Source organism: Petromyzon marinus, chromosome 22 (genome assembly GCF_048934315.1).
Source record: "Petromyzon marinus isolate PM22_M1 ecotype Great Lakes invasive population chromosome 22, UKy_Petmar_22M1.pri1.0, whole genome shotgun sequence".
In the NCBI taxonomy this organism is placed as follows: domain Eukaryota; kingdom Metazoa; phylum Chordata; class Hyperoartia; order Petromyzontiformes; family Petromyzontidae; genus Petromyzon; species Petromyzon marinus.
The window spans coordinates 16863380-16878405 of record NC_133688.1 but is presented as its reverse complement, the minus strand read 5'-3'; the positions used below and the strand labels follow the sequence as shown (position 1 = coordinate 16878405).

General features: G+C 48.9%; 1 protein-coding gene across 1 annotated transcript; it reads left to right on the top strand.

Moving 5' to 3' along the window:
* Nucleotides 1-390: 390 nt before the first annotated feature.
* APOBEC4 (apolipoprotein B mRNA editing enzyme catalytic polypeptide like 4) lies at nt 391-4922 on the top strand (the record flags this gene model as incomplete). Its single annotated transcript, XM_032958798.2, has 2 exons — nt 391-482; nt 2118-4922. Coding segments are annotated over 2 exons (1695 nt in total), but the record flags the coding sequence as incomplete, so codon positions are not given.
* Between the last annotated feature and the right edge of the window lie 10104 nt (nt 4923-15026).

The window sequence follows — 15026 nt, the reverse complement described above, 5'->3', positions numbered from 1 at the left end:
TTTTATCCATCCCGCACGCAAATAATCATCTTCAAAGGCCCAACGACGGGTGGGAGACAGACTCAAAGCGCCACACAGCAGCACAGAGAGGGTCTGTGGCGTGTCGCAGTGGCTCGCCGCTGCGCGTGTTTGGTTTGGTTATTGGTTGCTGTGGAGAACAAGCAGCAGTAGCAGCAATGAAAGGCAAACACTGCCACCCCACCATGGGTCATGTGACCCCAGTTTATAAAGACAACCGCTTGCTATTATCGATACCGTAGCAACCGGCCGCAAACTCTGACTTTCCTCCCCCACCCATCCGCCCCCCAGCAATCCGGAGTGGCGAGTGCGTTAATCATTGATGGTATACTTGGAACATGAGACCGTAACTAACTACTGAGCCTACTCTAACCGCCGACGAACAGGACCGAGACCAACTTGACGAGGCTCTGTTGTGGGGTTTATTCGTCACGAAAGGCTGCGAAGATATTCCGGATCGCTCAGTAAGTGATTATTTATTCACCCTTTGGGCCTGATTACAGCATCGGCACATCGATTAGCGTCTTGCCACGCGAGGTCTTCGCCGATCACTATCCGATGCAGATAATCACAATACAATGTTAACGCTTGCATTCCGAGAATGATAGATTAGGAAGCCAAACATTTGAATGTAAACCTTCTGAAAGCCTAGGTTAAAAAAAATATATAAAAAAATATATAGTCATTCTATTTTACAGCAAAAAAAACCGGTTCGTGTAATGTATTTCTAACAGCCCTTTCAGACAGCTGTACTGCAGGGGTTAGTGGCACATAAATGTGTATTTGGAAGTGTAAATATACGCGAGTGGGCCGTGCATATCAATGGCGAAACCGCATTGGCTGAAGGGCCCTTTTATCATTCCATAAATTCTTGTGCCTGCCTCTTTAGACAGGCACTAAAGACAGACACGAGTGCCTGATCTGCGTGATTGCCAAGCGATGCCACAGAATGTGTTTTTCGGAGCAAAAGAGGATTTTAAAAAAAAATGTTTTGACAAAAACAACGTTTTTGTTTGAAATGCTTCGTAGGTTGTATCTTCCGAATGCGGGCATTCATAGTCCGCGCATTGCACACATTGCGAGTGTAATTGTTCGCACAGGACGTGCACACATAGGCACCTTCGATTAGCGCGTTTGGCTACTTCGCGAAATAAGTTCAACATACATACACGCTACATACACGGAGTACGGTATAATACAGTAGAATGTACAGGACATACACATGTCAATTAGTGAAGGCGAATGAGTATCAAATCCAGCCGTTGCTGGGCCTTGGTTTCTGCTGTTGCTGATCAGTGCAACTAAAAATAATTGTAAATGTTTATTTTATTCCAAGCGAAAACCGCACATCATCGTGTCACGTGAACCCGAGCTGAAGATGGCCCAATTGAACATGTCTCGTTTCTATAGCAGCAATTAGCTGATGTGAACTCACGCGGGCAATTTCAGTTCCCTTAGGCTCAAAGATCCCCATTTAACTTCTGGGTATCTTGCTGAAATGTGCACATTTGATTGTGACGTTGGACAGTAACTTAAACGCAGTTCCTCGAATTACATAATGTTCCGTCATTCCATATAACTGGAACAGAAAGTACAGGCTGCATCTCTCCACGTGATGAGATATGCAATTAAAGTGATTCACAATTCAGAAGAAAAAAAATCGCAATTCATGTTTGTGGCCGCTACACACGTGTGCAACCGCCAAAGCAGACATTAAGGGACAAATAAAGACAATTATTGATTCATTATGATTTGCATCCGCATATAATTACTCTCACATATATATCAGCAAATGTGCCCGTAATCTTTGGCAAGGGTATTAGTCCATCAATGTAAACATACATTTTAAAATCTTTACATTGATTCGATGGCCCACGTTTATGTGGCAATCCACCGCTCGATGAAACCAGCCCCGTGCCGCGTTTTCAGTTTATTATCTCTCCCCCGCACCTCCAATTCAGCGCGGTTGGCTACGTACAGTGCGAAAGAAGTTCAGCATGCATATATGTACTTAAACGCATTGCGTTTCCATTGCTTTGCTTAAGCATCTCAAAACATAAAACATTAACGCGTTTCTCTTTCACCCATTTATACACCAGACCCTGGGGTCGTTTCCCCTCCCCGTGCCCCACCTCTGTGCAGGATTCACTCCATTCAATTTCCCATCAGCCCGCGAAGCTGGCAGTCCCTTACGGCGTTCTCGCGGCACCGTGGCCAGCCGCACACTTCCCGGGGGCCCTCCCGACGTCGCACCCGGAGCCGCCCTTCTGCCCGCGATGCCCGCGCCACGTCCGCGTGGGCTCCGATTCCCGAGTGCCCTACCGGGAATTCTGCCGCTCGTTCGGCTACCCGGTGGCGCTGGCGCGCTCGGCGCCGTGGCCGGGCGACGACGGGGCGCTGCTCGGCTTCTACGAGCTCCGGGGCACGGGCGGCCCGCTGGTGCAGCGAGGCCACGCGACGGGCTGCGCGGCGCGTGGCCACCACCCCGAGACGCTGCTGTTCGACGCCGAGGGTCACCTCGACAGCGTCCTCCTGACGCTCGGCCTCGGCCACGGCGCCGCCACGCGCGTCGCGCTCTTCTCCAGCCACGCGCCGTGCGGGCACGAGGCCCTCGGCTGCGTGTCGCGGATCCTCGGCTTTCTGGAGGCCCACCCCGGCGTGCGGCTCGAGATGTACTTCGCGCAGTTCGAGAGCGGCTTCGCGGAGGCGGGCCGAGGCTACCACAGGCCGCCGTACGGTCACCGCGACGGGACCGACGAGGGCGGCTCCCTACGAGATCTCGTCAGTCTGAGGCCCCGGGTCACCGTCGCTCCCATCAGCGGCGGGATGTGGGGGAAGATTCTGCGCGACTTCGTGAGCAACGTCCCCCCGCTTGCGCTGATGAACCCCGTGAATCACTTGCGGGCGAGAGAGGACAGTGAGAATGCCGCTCGTCTGGCGGGGATCACCGGGGTTTGGCCCCCGTACGTTGACCTAGCACCGGTCCCTTCAAAAAAATACAGAGACCTCGTCTTCGGAGATTTTGGCCACCAGTTCGATGACCAACGTGATCACGACGAACTAACAAATGCGAGGTCAGATCATTATTTTAACGAAAAGCGCACGACAGTCAAAAGGCCACAGCGATTCAATCCGGACACTCTCCAGTCACCACCGATGATCGTCCTTCCACCAATCTTCATGCCACTTGAGCATTCTCCTCCTCCTCCCCCTCCTCCTCCTCCTCCTCCTTCCCATCCTCCTCCTCCTTCCCATCCTCCTCCACCACCAGCCCACTCCTGGGGCTATTCCCAACCCTGGACACCTTCGTGGTCACAGTCCTGGACCCAGCCCTGGACTCCTCAGCCCTGGACTCCTCAGCCCTGGACTCCTCAGCCCTGGACTCCTCAGCCTTGGACTCCTCAGCCCTGGACTCAGGCCTGGGCACAGGCCTGGACTCAACCTTGGACCCCGGCCCAGACGTATGCCTGGCCACAGGCATGGACTCCGAATTGGAGACAGCCGCAGCCACAAGTGGTCCGGCACATGACGCTGCCGGATTTGCCACCACCACCGAAGCAGAAGGAGAAGACAATTCAGGAGATGCTGCCACCAAACGGGATCATCAAGGACTTCACCATCACGCAGGAGAAACCGGTCAAGCAGAGCGCCGACACGACCGGCAAGAGCGACAGGGGAAAGAAGTCGAAGAAGAAAAAGTGAACAGGCTCGTGTATGCTAAGATTCTCCAGGAGATTAATATTCAGCACCTGAAGAAGCTCCCAGCGCATGAGGCGAAACGTCGGACATCGTGCCAAAAAAGACACGTGGCACAAACCGAATATACATTGTAGGACGCACAAGGGTCGCGCATCACCATTGAAACATTACTTTACAGGTGCTTATAAACTACTGATTGGCACGTTGCGAATTCGTATAGGGTACATACACTGTACTTGTAGAGCAATTTTATCGATCCACTGCTGGATGAGGGCCACTCCACACCATGAGGGTCACGGGCACTATTTGCCCACGTTGTCATCGGAAACATTTCTGAGCTGTGCAATGTAGCGGGCATCACATCAGATGTGGCGGGCGTTGCATCAGATGCTGAGGGCGTCAAATCTGATATGGCGGGCATCACAAATTAGGTTTGGCGGGCGTCACATCAGATGCGGTGGGCATCACATCAGATGCGGTGGGCATCACATCAGATGCGGTGGGCATCAGAGGGCAGCGCAGCAAACATCTTTGTTGGATTGCACTCCTCTACATTCCCGAATCTCGTGCGTCCCACCCTTCGCCAGCCCACGGCCGAGCAGCGTGGTGAAGTATGGTCACATAACCCCCGTGACCTCCGCAAGCTTGGGGAGACACTCATCCAGCCTTGGAGGGACACAGAGAGCTGGACACGCGCACGTACCGCTATGCTATGCTGCACCGTGCCATATCCCTCGACGAATTCATCTCCGAAATCGAGCGCAGCGCGGTGGTCGGTGCTCGAAGCTGGGGATGACCCAAAGCGAGCCTGACGTGCCGTTGTTCCGCGGTTTTCCTTATAAGTGGTTTTAAAAAAAAAAACTTCAACCGCTTCATGCACTTTATATGCACTCGCAATATGAGCTTTACGAAATGTTTAAACACACGCCGTGCCCTGTACTCCCATCTATTTATTTAAATGACCCAAATGGCTACGAGGCTTCCGGTTGGTCGGTCCGTCAGTGATACATTTGACGAGGCTCTTGCCCTTGCCACGATGTAGCTTCTTACGCAATGCACAAGAGCCGCTTGCATTGGCCGATTCACGACACACGTCCTTTTTGCTCATCGTACAGCGAGACCGATTATTGTTTTCATCATTATTATTATTACATTACTATAATGTGCGTAGAGTGTCAATAAATGACGCAGCGGGTGACCTGGAATTGGTGGTATACGTGATGCGGGTTAGACGCAAATCACCGCTCACTCTTGAGCAAAAAAACAAGCATTACGCGAATCACCCTAAACTCCACACTCCTGCGTGGGTATTGCCTCGCAGGCCCCCTGAGTCAGTGAAAGCACGTGAGCATGTTTTTTTTTTCTCTAAGAGGAAGCGGGCCATCACATCTGGCCAGCAGATTTTTTTGGAAATGAGAAGAAGAAGAAACAAGAAGGCACCGTGCCAAGGACAGGCAAAGTTGCAGACTTCACAGCCGGGGTGGTGGTGGTGGGGGGAAGCCAAGGGGGTTTTGCCGAACACGTTGAGCGTTCGGCGTGCGTCCGATTGGCGGGACGACCGTGCACGGGAGGGAAATAGCGCAGTGATTTTTCATCACGAGTCGTGTAACGTACGCCGCTAGCGAACGTCTACGGGGGTGCGTGCGAATGACGGGAGCGGGCGCGCAGAATACCAGCGCGCCCGCGTGCCCGTGTGTGTGTGTGTGCAAGGTTTGTAAAGGAAAAAGTGAGGTTTCGGAATTTCCTCGCGATCCTCTGATCGTTGAGCTCTCACGCGCGTAGTTCTCGCCTGGGCGGCTTGAGCGCGCGAGAAATAAAAACGTTGGGCCCCCCCAAAAAACGTTGGGCCCCCCCCAAAAAAAACAAAGGGCCGCAGGAGGAGCAAAAAGGAACCACCGCTGGGTCGCATCGTCTTCAGAGAGAACAATGAAAACCCACAAACTTCGCTCGCGCACAGCACCGGCCCAGCAGGATACAGGGGGGGCCTGTGTGTTTATGTAGTCTGCGAAAAAAACGCGTGGCGATATTCCCAGTTTACCACTTTTACAAAGCAATGCAAACATACTCAAATAGGCCAGTTACACCCTTGGGGAAAGTGTAGTCAGGGAAGGTCGCGGATTTTTTTTGTTGAGGGTTGCCGGCGGAAACATCTGCATGAGACACCTACAACGACTGCACTGTATTTTATTACGTAGCTAACGAAATAATAGTTTGCCGGTGATGGCAATAGTGGCAAAGGTGCAGCCCTGCAATTGCTTGCTCACACCACTGCTGGTGAACGGGCCTCCACCAAAGCGAACTCTAGCGAATAGTCGGTCTACTCTTCCACTTTAACCACATGTGTTGGCAGAGGTGAGAGTAGCACACTTTATCCCACCGCACACGACCTGCCCATCGACTGTGGCGTAGCCACCCCCAATTAGCACGGTTGGCGACGTATGGTGTGAAAGAAGTTCAACATACATACTGCTGGGTGGACAGAGGCAGAATGATTTACTTGCATTTCAACGTCCATGCCAGGAGATCGAAATGGTAACCTGAATTGCATGTGCAGTGTGCTGACCGGTATACCACGGCAGCTTTCAGCTATGGCAGCAGTTGCTGGTTATGGAAGTAGAATAATACAATTATGAAATATTATATTTACAGCCCTTGTCAAGCCACTGCTGGATGAAGCCTCCAAATGCCATTCGTCTCCGTTATTCCATAACACTTGGATCAGTCCCGTGATCTCCCGCCAACCATCCATCGACATTTTACGTGGATTCAAAGCAGCCTGGCACAATCGCTATGGTGACATCACCATCATCATTTAGTGGCTATGTTTCCCGCCAGTGATTTTACCAGAAGGGGAATTAAAATCAGGTCACTGGTTTCATTGCACGGTGCACTAATCTCTTCGCCACTGCTCCACCCCCATGCAAGTATGGAACAATCAAATATTTGTAAAATAACTGCAGTGCCCGTTTGCTTCCAAGAAGTCGCACAAACTCAGGGTTCCCTTTAGCCACAACACCTAATCACAGCAGGCTGCTCTGGCTGATAAGTGGTTTCGGTGTGGCCCTAGGCTAATAATCATCATTGCTAGCCGTCTGACAGCAAGTCACGTAAAGACGCGCCACGGTATTATGCATGGTCCAAAGTTAATCCAGATTTGCCCTTGGAAGAAAACTAATTTGATAAACGGTGGCTTTTGCTGCCCAAACATGGGGCCTCTTCTCTGCCACCAGACGCTTTGGTGCATGTCCCGTCCAAATCTGTCAAGGATCGTGGCTGCCAGAGTGCTGCGGGTACAGCAGAGAAGACGATATTCACGATTGCAATATATCCTTCGCCGTCATTCAATGGAACCGCCAAATTGCAGTGGTTTTAGCACGTACACGAGGAGCTAAAATTACGCCAACTCTCCACACACCGCAGTAAACATGCAGCTGGTGCACTGCACTTTCCAAACGTACATCAGCTTGCCTTTATATTCTAGATCACATTTAAGCCAAGGGCACATTGGAACCGAGTCCAACTCTTAAGTTTTGGTTCATGGTAAGTAGTACTCTGCTTAAAGCTTTCGTGACTGCAGGAATTTATATTCTTTGGGTCTTTCGGTAAAGCCACGTAGATAGAAAAATGATCAAAATATCACGACGTTTCGATCGCAACACAAGCAATCGTTTTGCATGTGTTGCGATCGAAAAACGATTGCTTGTGTTGCGATCGAAACGTGATATTTTTTTTATATCTACGTGGCTTTACCGAAAGACCCAAAGAATAGTACTCTGTTATGATTTTTTTTTCTGAACAGAAAATGTTTTCTCTTATCTGCGTTGGGGCACGATTGACGTATCATCCTATTCGCCCTTTTGTCGGTGAAATAACTTCCTTTTATGCGCATGAAGACGAGTAGATAAATGTGGATACCTCTTCTGGATTGTTCATTGTCCACAATTGGATGAATGGTCTAATCCTGGGAGGCCACTTTGAGTCATTTCGAGTTGGGTCAAACCCACCGATTCGCACAAAAGGATATTCCACAATTTCCAGGCTATATACTGTTTGTATGTTGAACTTCTTTTGCACCATACAGAGCCAGCCATACTAATCTAAGTTGCGGGGGAATGAAAAAGCCACTCATTTAAGCTATACATGTGTGCAAGTAAAAGGAGATGCGAACATTCAGATAATAGAATTTGTGGCATGTTTTTTTTACTTAATTCATTAAACAAAGTTGCTGATCATATAAGCCAAAAAGGCCCCAAGTGTCAAGCAGCGAGCAACAAACGGCACTCTCAAAGTTGCAATTGATAAGAATTAATAACGCATGTCTGGAATTGACCAAGGTTTATATTTAAAAAAAATACTTGAGAAACGAGACGATGGGAGGGAGTTCCACAGCTGAGCAGTGCGAGGGACAAGGCAGAATGAGAAGTGTGTTTGGTGGTGAACCAGCAAGAGCGTTTTGCTCTACAGTGGTCTTGCTATGATATGCGTGACTGTACTTGACAGTATATATATTTTTTTAAAGATGGAACGCTGCAGTAACCGGTACATCGTGTGCTTTTTGAGCACTCTCTGGCAAGTGCCACTGCAGTGCAGCTCAGTCGCCCAGGAAGGGCACTGCAGTAATCACATTCTACTCTCAGAGAGCTGAAACAATTTGGTGAACACATTTCACCTCAACCCAATGCAATCATCATTGTGGAACAATGCTGTAATTGTGTGTATGTTTGTCGAGCTTCTCTCGTACCGTACTTACATAGCGAACCGTGCTAATCGGAGGTGTGGGAAATTATCGTCAAATTGCTGACTATGTGCACTTATACCCCGTTAAACATGCAACGTTGGGCCAACGTTAAATAAACCTTGGCCCAACATTACGTGTTAAATGGAACAACGTTGGTCCAACGTCCCATGTTTATCGAGTATCTGTATTAACCGTCCTATGAATTGTTGTGCACAATGATCATCTTCGACCACGATCATTTCCAGTGCCGGATGAAAGGCTTTCGCACAGCAGCCAGCAGCAAAAATCCATCCAGCGTCTGCACACCGATTCCATCCACTCCGTCTCCGCGGTTCTACGTCCTCCCTGGCTAACCAACGTCACAAGCGTTCGCAAATGCAAATGCTTTCACTTCACGAAATGTGCCAGCGACCAACACTGCCGAACCCCTCGCTGTGTGCACAGGGTGCGGTGATTACGTTGGTTTGAACGCCGCTCGAATGTTTACACGTGAACACACACACACACAAATGGGCCGACCGCGGATGTCACCTCCTCTCGCTGAGCAAAACTCACCGCTGCGTCGCAGCCGTTACCCTTTCGCTAAACCCTCAAGGTCATCGATGGCCATCTAGTGGCAGGCACATTTCACAGCCGCAAAATTGTGTGCAGACGTTTAAGAGGGCTTAGAGCAATACCCCCGATTAACGTCTCACGGACCCCCCACCCCCACCCTTTTAACGTCATTTCGCAAAGACGTCGTCACTTAATTCTAATTATTATTAACACCGCTACCCCGATTCGTTTCGCCACAAGCCCCACGCTCACGTCGCTGACAGCGTCGTTGTCCTGTCTCGTTATCCGTCGCCTCTCACAGCCTCCACCACCACCCACTACTACCCCTGTACCTCGGTTTGATTTGACGTCGTTTCGATATTTACGGTCGCACCTTGCAGGAACGCATCCCCGGCGTAAACCGGGGTATTACCGTATTGGTTTTTTTTTCATATCCGTTACACACACCACGGGAAAGGGAGCAGCGTCAAGAATGTAATGAGAACGGGGCACGGAAAGAGGGACCAGAAAGCACGGGGAATAGGAGGAAATGGGTGGGAAGTTCGTGTGTATATGTTGAACTTCTTTCGCACCGTATGGAGAAACGGGGCATTCCTTACGCTTAAGATGAGCATCAGGAAGAGAAGGGGAGGGGAGAAGGAATGAGCAGGCAAAGATATCGGGGATGAGAGAGAGTGGTGACGAAGAGAGGGGAGGGAATCGAACACGAGGGAAGGACCGAGCAGTGAGTTGTGCGGAGGAGGAGCGGCGTCTGTTTTCACAGTGGGCGGGGAGAGGGGAGGCATTCCGAGTGGGCGTGGTCACACACAAGTCACGTGGTTTACGGGAGGCTTGAGCTGATTTCGATACGGGATACAGATGAACTCAAGATACCACCCGAGTATTGAAATGAATCGCTTTGAATGTAGTGCACGGCACTGTGATGCTTTATGTATGTACGTACGTTTGTTGGACGTCTTTCGCACCGTACGCAGCCAACCGTGCTAATCGGATGGCTGCGGACAATTCCTACTGATAGCACGAACACACAAAACGTCTTATTCACTCAACAAAAAAACACACAAACAATGCAACAAAAGCATCAGACTTAAGACCGGTTATACCTGCACGGTAGACCTCTTATAGTTCGTTACACGATTGGAATACCCAGTTGACAGCGTTTGAGCGTCGTAAAAGTGCCGCTTGTAAACGCGCCTCTTATTTCTGTCCGGTGGTGAATGTAACGGTGATTGCAGCGAAATGTCAACACGACCCGATTCCTCTCGACTTTGTTGTTCAATAAAACACTGGCAACCACACAGTGCCTGCATTAACCAACTTGAACTGCAGAGGGCGATATTGAACTTGTCAACATCATCAGCAGAAGGAGCAGTCATCCATAGTAGAGAGGTTTTTTTTGGGTTAGATCGCGTATAAATGTATAAATGTGTCGTTAAACCCGCCACCACCCGACACAGCCAACTAGTAAGGGTTGTCACGTAAACAGAGCATGCCAATTCGTCACCAGTACAGCACAACGGTGTGTTGGAGAGCCAAGCCACAACATTTACAATCCCAGTACGACGTTTCACCAGATATTGCGACTAGCTTCATCAGGAGCAGTCATCAATGCTAAAATGAGGTTTATTTTACCAGGTAATGCCCAGCCGAGCTATGGTAGCTCTTTTTCAGCAGCGACCTCTCCACAAATTATAGCTCAACTAAGTGGAAATTGATAGCAGCCAAATAACTCTAAACGCGTGGTGATGTCGATTCTAAATGTGGAGCAAAAAAACCGGAGGGCCCGGAGATAAATCCACGCGACCCACGGTGAGAGACACCGCAAGCTCCAAATATACAGCAGCAGCAGGCGTCAAGAGTCGGTATCGAACCCACGACCTCCTGCATACCAGGCGAGGTCGTTAACATCTCATAGCCACCGTGATGATGATGAGAGACACGCAAGCTCCAAATATACAGCAGCAGCAGGCGTCAAGAGTCGGTATCGAACCCACGACCTCCTGCATACCAGGCGAGGTCGTTAACATCTCCTAGCCACCGCGGCTGCCCAGTCCACTGCTTGATGACTCCCCCACCACCCACAAACCGTCGACATTTGCCACGGTCCTGCGATGATGCAACAATCCACCAAACCATATAATACAATTTAAAGAGCACTTTTCAGAAAGGATCTCACCGCCCTGTACAGGACACAGCAGCAGCATACGCTCGGCATGAAAACATGTATATAATCCGTTTACTAAATTCACTAAATATGAATAAGATGACACGATATGATTTCATCGCTCCATAAATCAAAGGGCATGGTCACAACATCGTTCAATGTCGTCTCAATACATCAGGGAGTGGGGTCCTGGATTTGGATGTTTGGCCAATTCCATTTATCTGTATAATGGTTTGCTATGTTACGATGCCATTTTTATTGTCATCATTATTGTTACTGTCAAAACTGGAGTGCCCGCAGAAAACAGAAAAAAAACAGGCGATGCATTCCAAGGGGTCTAACATACGACGCGCAAACTCGGGATAGACACTGGGCCATCTCGCAGCCCAAGCCTCCAACTCGAATTCTCAGAAAGCCTCGACACCCGAATACGGAACCTGTACTGACCTCCTCCCCCCCCACCGCAGGCTCAATGCGTGCCACTCTAGCGTAGCCACCATGGGCTGTGGGCAACCCCGGCTGGCAGCGACGCACCCTGTGTATTGTGCGAATCGTTATTCATAGGGCAACGTCGCGCGGACTTCATACGGTGCACAAACATCCGTCGGGCGAGTGCACCTGCCGTATCCAACACACTGTGAAGGGGATAAATCTACGACCGGATCGCTGCCGAGAATGCACCCGATCTCATGGGATCTCGGTTTGAGCTGAGCAAGAGGTTTTAGCCTGCACAGTGCTTGTGGCCCAGCACGCGCCTCGCTCTCTCGCGGGGTGGTTGCTGCTGAGCAACACGGAGGGTCAGCAGAGGGCAGTGCGGCAGAACAATCACTGCTCTGATCTGCTTGACCCACATTACGGTGGCGAGATGTTAACTCCCTCGACTGGTATACAGGGAATCGGTTCGTGGGTTCGATTGCGATTCTGACGCCTTCTGTGTATTTGGAATTTGCGTGTCTCTCCCTCTCCGGGTCCTCCGGTTTTTCCTTTACCGAAAGAACCAAAGAAAATAAACACGCGTTTAGAGTATTTGGCTGCTATACATATCCACGTGACAAGCCACTTCGTTGAGCTATCTTTTGTGACCAGGTCGCTGCTGAAAAATAGCTACGCAGCTCAATGGGCCTTACCTGCTAAAATAAAAAAAAATGGATTCGTTCAGTTTAATAGTAAACATAGTTTAATAGTGATAGTAAACCCACATCGATGGTCCTTGCCTCCACCAACTCACATTGGTCAGCACGGAGAAATAGGATAAATTTCGCCCAGGACCCACACGGCATGGGGCGGCCCTCATTCTGCAGTGTATTGACAAAAATAGCTGTACGTGTACAGGCATGAGGTTCACGTTTTGAAGCCAATATCCTACCTGGTTAATACTGCTGGGAGTGATTCACTGTCTAAATCGTCGCCGTCTACTTCCCGTGGTGGCATTCGCATCACGGTCCAAATTTGACAAATGTTGAAGAATGTACCTGCTAATTACTCAATTGGATTCTAAATCGCAGGCATTGCCCGCGACTGCCAAAGCATGGCAGGACCCTCCTGAAAAAGACTGATGATACTAAGTGGGACATTCCTAGGTAAATTCTTGGCTCATGCAGTTGGCATAACGGATGCTCTGCTGGTCTAGACTGCTTGACAGGGACTGGCTTATGTCTTCCTTTATGGATTTAAAAAAAAACATCGATAACTCTGCCAAATGTGCCGGATACACAGCTTCCCACCCGCAGATGCCATCCACAAATAGACCTTCAATAGAGCGTCTTTTGCGATAGATATTGTTTGAGAAACACCGAATAACATTTGGTTTGCCCCTTACGCAATCGGGTTCAACAGTGCATGTTATGATTCATTTTGTAACTGTATTTCTTTATTGCTAGGGTTGCTGCTGCCATGGTGTGATGGGTGGAACATTGGACTTGCAATTCAGAGGATCTTCTTGGGGCGTGGCAGCTGAAACAATGGGGCACGTTCATATTCTTCTGGTTCTTTCGGTAAAGTCACGTAGATAGAAAATAAAAAACCCCACGAAGTTTCGATCGCAACACAAGCGGTCGTCATCAGGAAAAGGGGACGACCGCTTGTGTTGCGATCGAAACTTCGTGGGGTTTTTTAAAATTTTCTATCTACATGACTTCATGGAAAGAACCAACGAATATGAATTCCTGCAGTCACGAAAGTTTGAAGTCAGAGGCACGTTTACTTCAACTCATTTGCCTCTGCTCACCCTGCGATCTAAATGGGTGCACGACAGTGTATCGATCTACACGTCGCGTGTGGCGGAGTAAATTGTGAGTAACTCCAACCTGTTCCAAGCGTGGAGGAGTAGGCCAAAAAATATGTCTGGAGCAGCGTTCTTCACACATTTTCAGAGGGTCCTCCACTTTCGCCGATAAGACATCGCCAGTGTGAGGGCCGCCACGATGATGATGATGATGGAGGTGTTGTCACGTGTTGAGTATCGTCAGGGGCCGCACTAAAGGCCACGAGGCCTGTGTGGCCTTGCAATGAATACCGCTGCTGTAAAGGGGATCTCTAAAGCTCTCTCGAGTGGATGCCCTTACACCAGCAGTGGCATGAGCAAGACAGTACAGGGCTGTACCTTTAAAAAATATATTTTATTATAAGTAAACGAATGCTAACCATACACAAAGAACAGAGCAACGGTCATACACATGAGAAAATCAGAATTTCATTTTATACTGATATTTGATACACCTTCAGAGAGCTTGACTCTTTTTTTTTTAAAGCTTAAGATTCTGTAAGGATGAAGTCATTGTTTTGTAGTTCACACACAGATGTTGTGAATTATGTGACCTCAGAAGATCAGACGCTCAGAGTAAATGGTACGAAACGAGAAGAGGCGAGTACCCAGTGGAGTGGCGAACACGTAGACTGCACACGTGGGAGATGCAGTCCCATAAATACCTCCCAGCATACGCTATGAGGACCATGTCATGCCATGTACAAATATTAATATATATAACACACCAAAGCAAATTATCGCAATTTATACACATTTATCCTATTTAAAACACCATGTTATATTTAAACAAAAATAATAATTTACAATTCCCTGCCGGAGGAAAGCCGCGGCAATGCCATGTTGGTCATGGGGATGGTTTGACCATACTTCACCACCGTCGTTCAGTGCGGATTTCTGGAGTGGGCATTCAGGACTGGCGCACGTGTCATTTGGATACGATCTGTGGCCGGGAATTGAACTCGGGTAGCCGCGCTCGTACAGCCGTGGGTGCAAACCACTGCATCACTTCTCTGACTCGAAACAACACAGCACATTGTTGGTGTTACGCTGCTGCACAAATGGTGGCATGCAATGTATAGTGTTATCTGCATACGCATTTTTTGAATAGGTAATTTGAGAATTTCAAGTATTAAGTTTAATTACGATTTCGTTTTATGCTGCCAAATGAATGCAGTGTGTAAGCTTGTTCAAAATGCATTGTGATTTAAAAGCAATTTTCTGGGCAGAAATCATATCCGGGCCATCTAATAGTGTCTTTTGTCAAAAAGCAAGCTCTTCTGATTGCATTTGATGAGCACGGAGGTTCATTTCGTAGGTTTAGCCACAAGAGCACTTCACGGTGCGGTGGGAAGTGAGAAAGAACATGTCCTCCCGTGGCTTAGCATCGAAAATCTTTAACGCTCTTAGACGTAAGCAGAGTAACCCGCGAGAATTTTGGCATTAGCACATTGTAAAAACTTACCTTTGATATATTCGGTCATTCTTGTGTTCATTGGAAGAGCATACCGCGTGCTAAGCTCTAACGCAGGATTTTACTAGAAGGAACAAAAAATGCACCCGAAAAAAAAAACCTGGAGCTATAAATT